The sequence below is a fragment of the Zeugodacus cucurbitae genome, chromosome 3 (assembly GCF_028554725.1).
Source record: "Zeugodacus cucurbitae isolate PBARC_wt_2022May chromosome 3, idZeuCucr1.2, whole genome shotgun sequence".
NCBI lineage: Eukaryota > Metazoa > Arthropoda > Insecta > Diptera > Tephritidae > Zeugodacus > Zeugodacus cucurbitae.
In genome coordinates, this window is record NC_071668.1 from 31,512,407 (window position 1) to 31,521,020 (window position 8,614).

Genomic DNA, 8,614 nt, shown 5'->3' on the forward strand with positions numbered 1-8,614 from the left:
ACATCTGTCAAATATTAAAATACACTCGTTCTTATGGGCACAGATTTTTTGACAACAGCACGACTACGCGACAACAGGCTTGTAGTTGTCGTTGTCGCAGAATTAGAAATGTTTCTAATTTTGCCGACGACAATGGCCGCTGTAGAGCTGCCACTAACATGTGAAATGTAAAATTATTCAAAGTTCTCACAAGTATGACGTTATTTTGCCAGCAGAAACGTAAAATAGCTTTGATATATAATTCATTATCATTTAAAACAAATAAATCGACCGTCGCTACGTCATGTCGTCGTATTTGTGTTCAGCACTTGAGTTGTCATCATGCTGCGTAACATAAATCAACCTCGAGTAATCAATATCGTCGCCGAAGCCAAGATTGGACCACCTTAATTTAATGTATACCTTAGCCACAAAATGTGTGGCCGGGTCTGCTAGTATACTATATATACAGATTTTCGTTATTCCAGTGGACTGTCTTAATAAAATTAAACAAATATTTGTAAACTGTTAATGTTCAATTAAATCCGAACTTAGCTCTTCCTTACTTGTTTATTTTTAATGAGCGAAACTGATTCTTAATTGATATAGGTCGTCTTGGGTAACTTGTGGTAGATATTACCGATTTTAAGACAGTACCAGAAAATCATTGCGAGAATGTTTAAAAACTACACCGACTCAAATTAGTAAGGTAAGGTAAGTAAGGCACGCTAATCATAGGATTCTGCCTTATGCCTATAGCGTTCTTCACATTAATGTGCTTAGATCGCCAGTTGTTGCTTACCATGATGGACGGTTAGACCAATATATTGAGGTCAATTTGTCATTATTGTTTTATACATAAAACCAAATAATTTTTTCGTTATCAAAATATACATGCATACATAATGTGTGCATTAAGGAAATTATAAACCACATCACTACAACAAGGATATTTATTTAACAGTTATACTAATGTACCATCATAGAAAGGAAATATGATTCATAATCAAAAATATTTCGGCTATCCTAATATACATATGTATGTAGTTTGTGATAGGGAAAAAATCGAAAACTAGCAAATAATGAGGAAAAGCGTTTGCTCCCTTAGTCGTATTACAAAATAATATTAGTTTATTTGAATTCAGCTTAGACAATTAACTTAAAACTAACCATATAAAAGCTGGCCTTTGATAACAATTATATTCAGCTAAATCTCTTTAATTGTAACTATTATTTGAAATTTCCCTTTAATCACATCTTAGTTGTGAGATCCCGGAGGCTTTGTATTCGGCTTGGTACGTAGCAATTGCATATGCTGCCCTAGCATGTGCTCCAAATGATTGCACTCACGTAATTTCCCCTTAAACTGGTCGAGAGTTTCATATAGAACCGGATAGAGTTGAGGCAAAATGCCGTGATCCAAAGTTGGAAACAAATGATGCAAAATATGATCGCCGAAATGCGTTAAAACCAAGAATTGTGATCCCTTTAAATCACCTCGATCAATAATTGTATCCACCTGGAAGAGGCCCCAATCACGATCCAAACGAGCTGCATCGCCCTCATGATAGATCTCTGGGTCGTGATGAGCAGCATTTAAACCGATTACACAGAAAGCAAAACTGGCAATCATTGTGATGAATATCCACTGACGCAGCGATAGAAACAGTGAGAGATCAGAGAAAAGAAAGATGGCTAGTGGTATGCTGAGTGGCAGAATATCATGCCAGTACATAATGTTGTTATTAAACAGCGAGTAGACGATTCTAAATGAAATCAATGAAAAACTCAAATGAAATTTGTAATGCTCAATATTGGAATCATAATATTACCTTGTTGTCTTTTGTAATGGAAAAGCAATGCAATAAGTCAATGGCTCTGTAACTATTGAGAGATAGCGCATCATCTTGCTCTTTATATATGGATTGGGAATCCAGCAAACAAGCGGCTCAAACATTGACAATTCCAAATCGAAGTATGAATTAGGGTAGATGTGGTGGGAGAGTGCATGAGAAATACGCCACGAACAGAAGTTCATCATGCTCAAATTGAAGGTGTACATACGCCAGTTGTCGCGCCTGTGGAAATAATTATGCGATACAATGGTGGTCCAACATAGCGCTGTGCCGGCCAGCGCTAAGAAGAGTAAACTATTTAGGCGCGCGCTTAATACAGCGAAAATAAATATGGACACAAATAATGACAAGTGTATCAGCTGAAAATTCAAATTGAAATTATGGATTAGTTTCCCTTCTACGAAATGCATAATTTCTCAAAATCACTCACATCACTCTTCCTCTTTGGCGTGGTATCAATTGTTTTCAGTGTCTCACGTACACGTTCTCGCAATATTTTATAGAATCCATCTTCGTGTAAAGTGAGTGTATAAATGCGCGGGTTTTTGGCCTCACGTACTTTATACTTTTCAAGTAACTTATGAGGCGCTTTTGATATATGATGAGCCTCAAATGCTTCGGTAATGTCGGTACCCTTATAAAGCCATGTATGCCGTTAGTACATAAGCAAATTATGTCATATTTTCTTACCTTCGATTCAACTAACCAAAATTCGCCACCCGGGTGCTTATTAATAAATTCGGTGAAATCATAGATGCCATCATAGATTCGCCATAAGCCTTCGGCTTCATCGTCCTTTTGTTTACCTACGAGCCAACTGAGGAGAAGAGGAAATAAATTGCATTTATAAAACTTTTTGTAAAAAGTTATTTTTTTTATATAGCATATTCAAATATACTGTTAATATTTTTATTTATATATTTATAAGACAAATAATTAATCCACTAAATTTAAAGCGCTGGCTACAGAGGCCTTCGGCTCTTATATTACGTTGTTATACTAACTTACAATTAAATCAAGTTACATGAGTTTTTAAAGTGTGGCCAATTCTAAGGCGAAGAAAGTTATTTATGTTATCGCAAGAGCAGACAGTTGGGTAGTGTGGTTTGTCCCCCGAGCGATTATGTTCCTTGTAATGGTGATGCAAATTTGACCAATCCCTCGAAACCGACTCGTGGAGTACTTTCTTTATCACATTGCGAACGTCTTTAGAAGTATAGGGTGCGAATGAGAGTAGTGGGTCTGCCCCTACATGATCTTAATTTTGCTTTTTTGTAGATATAAAATTTCTTTTATATTGTTGATCAGCACTGTGTTATTTGATGCATTCAAAATAACGTTAATTGTCGACTTTCTGTCAGCACATATGATATATTTTTTCCTGTTTGTGCAACAAATAGAACCGCTTCATATATCGCAGCCGCTTCAGCTGTAAGTATTAGGTTGGCAAATATCTCCGCCTTTTTGTCTTTTGAACTTCTCGGCTATGTATAAAGCGCTACAGAGCTCGTTTCTGGAAATACTATAGATCTTTGAAAGTTCTTGACATAACCTACAAAACGACGCCATGCATGATTAGTTTGGATATTGCGTTCAACAGTTATAGACGTTAAACATGGAGTTCACTAACGCCGAAATTCTCGTTATTTTAAAGTTGTCCTTCGTTAATGGCAAATCCGCTATTGAAACGTTCCGAGAGATTAATGAAACGGAACGAACTCGACCCATTTTTGAGCGGATGGTGACTGGCGACGAAAAATGGATCACATACGACAATATCAAGTGAAACCGATCGTAGTCGAAGGTCAGTGAATCGTACCAAATAGTAGCCAAGCCGGGATTGGCGGAGGAGGAGGACTTCTAGGAGCATTATGAACTTGCCGTCTAGATGAAAACAGATTATCGAACGAAATGGCTCATATTTGAACTAAATCTGATCACTGTAATATTTTTTATAAAGCATTGAATAAAGAGCAAAAAAACGGAAGGGAGATATTTGCCAATCTAATATAAAACAGTACGTTGGTAAAACACCGACAACTACCTATAGTCGTCGGTGTAGATGGTTTTCCATTCCGGTTTGTACGTTTCTACTGCGTCGTTAAATAGTTGGATATATTGCTCTGCATTGGTGTTTGTTTTAAGGTTTTTTGAATAGTGTACTTATTATGGATGATTTCAGCGTTAGCCATTGCGGATGAGTGTTCTCTTTATATATTTATTTTAATATAAAGTAATCATTATAATTGTATACATTTCTGAATTAAATACTAAGCCCTATTAGCATCTTTTTCTTTAATTATATGCTTAAAACTGTGCTGGATTTTATTAATCACATTGAACTTTGGATAGACCTACGTAAGAATTTAGCTTATGATCTTAATAAATAACCGAAACTCACCGTATTTCGTCAAACAAATGTTGAAGATTATCGTCATACACTTAGCTATTTACATACATTCATATGTATAAGGATTTTTTCTACATTAGAAGTGATTTGTCATTGCATGAAATTTCACGAGCGTGATAAGAAAATAGAAACTTATCGCGAATTGTTGTGGAACACACTGCGACTGTTTCAATTAGTCTCACAACCATTGTTCAAATCGCTGATATGTATATAATGTTGCCAATTACGTTATTTAATTTATTAATATTTAATAGATAGTTTCGGAACTGATAAGAAAGAATATTCTGTTTAAATGAAGGAATAATTGAATTTTTTGAAAAATTCCTACATAATCAAGCGACATATTGAATTTATTTATTTTTTTACTGCTCTATATTGTCGCCTCTATTTTAAGCTTTTTGAAATATTTTAAAGGATATTCACTCTACTCACCCTTTAGTTGTGATAAGTTTCGAATTTCGATACGTAGGAAATTTGGTTGCAATGCCTGACTGTTTCCACGTTTCTATAACCATTGTTTGTATGAATACACTTTTTTCTAATAAACGCTAAACGTGCAAGGATCTGTACTTAATTAAAGATAGTGTAAAAGCACACAGCGATCGATCAGCAATACCGGTCCGATTAGAACTGAGTGAAGATTCAGTTTAAGTCCAGCATTTTAAATTGTTTATTTTTCGTCTCAAAACCCAGGGGAAAATGACAAGCGATTTCTTATCAATATTTTGAATAATAAAAATACACAAATATACATGTATGTATGTATATACAATGTACACACTATTTACGAAAACGTAGATTTATTTATTTTCTCAAAAGCGAAGCTTAATAGAGACGTGTGGCCACCGTTATCAGTACAATTTTTTTCCTACACAAACGTAGATACATACATTTGTACTTATGTATATGTAAGATACAAACAACAATGTATGTACATAAACAATTGCGATTTTTTTTACAAATTCGGTCTTATCAATAAATAAATAGAACTAAGTATAAATTTATATTAAATTCATTTTAATGATTTTGGAAGAATGCCAATAGCTTTTTCTGCATAATTTTGATCGTAGCTGCTTCAGATATTCTTAAATCGTGCAGTTTCGGCTGCTTGGTATTGTTGAGTTTTTTAACCTAATCTAAATAATGCTAGTTATTATCGAAATGAAATGTGTGTTCGTCAACCTTTTTATGAAATGCAGATTTAACCATTAACTGATATCACATCGCACGTATAGTAGTAATACTACTAGTCTAACCTAGTGAGGAACGCCCTACAGCCACAGATGGCATGATGAGAAACTATTTCTCTATCTATTTTTTCTATTTTTCTTTTAAGTTACATATATTTACATATATGTATAACAGAACATAATATAGAAGGCAAGAAGAAGGTCTTAAGTTACATTTTTTTAACAAACTATAATAGATTTTATATTTTTCTTTGTAGAAAGTCCTGTGTGTACAGATAAGTTCATATTAGGGAGATTCTCTTACTCTTGCAAGATTGCTCGATTGCTCGGAAGCTGATTAGTGAAAGAAAACACTGTTTATAAATAAAAGTTTCATATTTTCAATTTAAAGATGCTGAACAAAAGTTTTAGGGAAAAATCAGCTGACTTTTTAATTTATTCCAGTACACTTTAATTTTCATTTTCGTCATTTTTTTTTAAGTTTGAAAAAAAAAACTTCAAATTAATGCATTACCGAAAAGAGTGTAGAGTTAATGTACAAATATGTACATTTACTTACATATTTATAAGTAACACACAAAACAGCAAAATCAGCAATCAGATTCAGTAAATAACATGTTTATAAAATGTAATTGTAAATCTAATATAATGTGTGTATATTACACTGCGCGTCATCAGGATAGCGCCTCCCCCAAACATGCTTGGTTGATACCAAATATTATCCATAGTATTTGAATTAGAGCTACAGGATTTTTTTCTAACATAATTATAATAATAATAAGAATTTGCCTCAAAATAAGCTAGGAAAGCACACAATACGATTCATTATATTTTAATAAATTAAAAACCATTACAAAAATTTTCAAACGAAAATTGGGTCATCAGGATAGCGCCCCCTATGCTAACTTAATTTTTTCCGTTTATTTCATAAAAGTCAAAATAACATTTTTAATAAAATCTAGTGTAATGTTTGACCAAATGTGTCTGATGTCATCAATTAGTTCCGTTTTGGTGGTATATTGCTTACCACTCTCATACAACTTTCTAATCAACCATTCCTCGACGGTATCTATAATATTTAGGTCTGGGGAGGATGGCGGCCAATCCAGAACATCGACAGTTTGGCTTTGTATCCATGTTTTTACAGTTCGAACAAGCTGGATTTAGGCATTGTCGTGTTGTAAAATTAGATAGCCAATGTTTTATGTTTATTTGCATTCCAATTTGGCTTTAACAACTGCTATTCGCAGGTACCATAATATGATATGGCTCCCTACACAGATACTCCTTTGCCCGAATGTGTACGCGATCCTAATGAGGCCACACCTGGCGCCAATCATGGAAATATAAACTTTATTCATCTACGCTTTCGTAAATATATGATAATGCCACTCAGAATGTGAAATGTGTTCGAAAAAAATTGTATGCAAAAACACTCCATATTCATGAACAGCTTCGATTTTGTATTTTTCCTCCACAGATAAAAAAATTCTTCTTACAAATTGTGCAATAGTTTGAAAAACACTAATCAATTAAGCATTGTGATTGTAGTTTCAAAATTAAGCGAGATAATTGACATTTCATTTAGGGCGCTAATCTGATAACGCGCAGTGTATATGCAGTTACGTTAGGCTTGCAACAGTTAGTTGCAGGGACAAACGTAATTCCATTGAAATAAAATTGAAATTCATGCCAAGTCGCTTTTAATAAATCTATTCATATTTATTGAAGATAGTCATTGTCAGGGTAGTACATTATTTATAACCTTGTATCAACATTACTTTCAGTTTTTAATATTAAATTGCAAATATTATTATAAGACTGAATTATATATGTACATACATATGTATATGTAAATAATAGCAAATAGATTCACAACTAAATAGTAAAATAATTTTTTTTCCAGTAAGGTACAGCTAAGCTTTTGAACCCATCGATCAGACTTTCATTTCATACGTATTAAACAACTACTAAAATCCAAATCCAACACAGAATCAGTATTGCTACTATGGACTGAGTAGGCAATTGAAAAGCAAAGTCCTCTCTCGACGAACCAAAACCAAACTCTACGAGCCGCTCATTATTTCCGTCCTGATGTAAGGCGCAGAAGCGTGGATGATGACAACTTGTGTGAATGTATGTGACAATATTGACATAGTTCAACGAAAGCAGCTAAGCTGGCTAGGTCATGTTGTTCGAATGGACGAAAACATTCCAGCTCTGAAAGTGTTCGATGCAGTACCCGCTGGTGGAAGCCGCGGAAGAGGACGACCGCCACTCCATTGGAAAGACCAAGAGGAATGTGCCCTTTCTCAATAATCATTTCTCCGATATTTTGCAAAAATTCGGCGGGGAATACATTTGCAAAATAGGAAAACTTCCTCCCGAAATGTTTGAAGTAATTTTTTTCATCGAAAAATTTTATGTAATGCTCTTAATGAGACAAAAAGACCATGTTGTGAAAAAAAATAAGATTCCATAAAGGCCTAGGCCGTGAGAAAATCAATATTAGTGTTGACATAATCATAGTAAGGAAGATCAAAGCTGATACCTTTTGGGTCAGCAAGATAAATTACGATCGAAATTAATGAAGAATCGTATGTGAATGTGTGTAGAAAGCTTTTAGGAAAGCGACTCAATGAAACTGTATTGATGAATAAGCAGGAAAACACCACTCCTGTAAAAACACCACATCAAAAATTGATTGGTATTTGCAAAGGCCCACAGAAACAAACGAACAGATTTTGTCAGAACGTGCTTTGTAGCGACGAAAAAAAGATAGATAAAATGAGTTGAAATGGAAAAAAATTGTATGTCGTTCACAAGTTAAAGCTCTTGACCCTAATTGAACCACAAAAGCCTTTAACCCTAGGAAGACTACCATGGTGGAAGCATGAGGGCTTAAGTGGCGTTTTCTTGGTATGGCATTGAGCAAATTGTTCACATAAATGATAAAATGGATCGGTATCAGTATTTGCATGTACATTTCGGCCTCAATTATCCGTGACCCGGTAACCCCGATTAACCGCGATGGCTAATGTCTATTGTTTTTGTTTGCAATGTTTTCAAATTGTTTGCTTCGATTAACCATGATTACCTCTATTATCCGCGATGCCAGAATTTTTATACTCTCGCAACATGTTGCACAAGAGTATTATAGTTTTGTTCACATAACGGTT

General features: G+C 34.3%; 1 protein-coding gene across 1 annotated transcript; it reads right to left on the minus strand.

Moving 5' to 3' along the window:
* Positions 1 to 1,087: 1,087 nt before the first annotated feature.
* Cyt-b5-r_3 (cytochrome b5-related protein) lies at positions 1,088 to 4,893 on the minus strand. Its single transcript, XM_011194196.3, has 5 exons — positions 4,678 to 4,893; positions 2,526 to 2,652; positions 2,266 to 2,469; positions 1,812 to 2,194; positions 1,088 to 1,745 (listed from the first exon to the last, which is right to left on the minus strand). Exons 1-5 carry the CDS (start codon positions 4,758 to 4,760, stop codon positions 1,238 to 1,240), a joined length of 1,305 nt encoding a protein of 434 aa, XP_011192498.2. The 5' UTR covers positions 4,761 to 4,893; the 3' UTR covers positions 1,088 to 1,237.
* Positions 4,894 to 8,614: the final 3,721 nt, after the last annotated feature.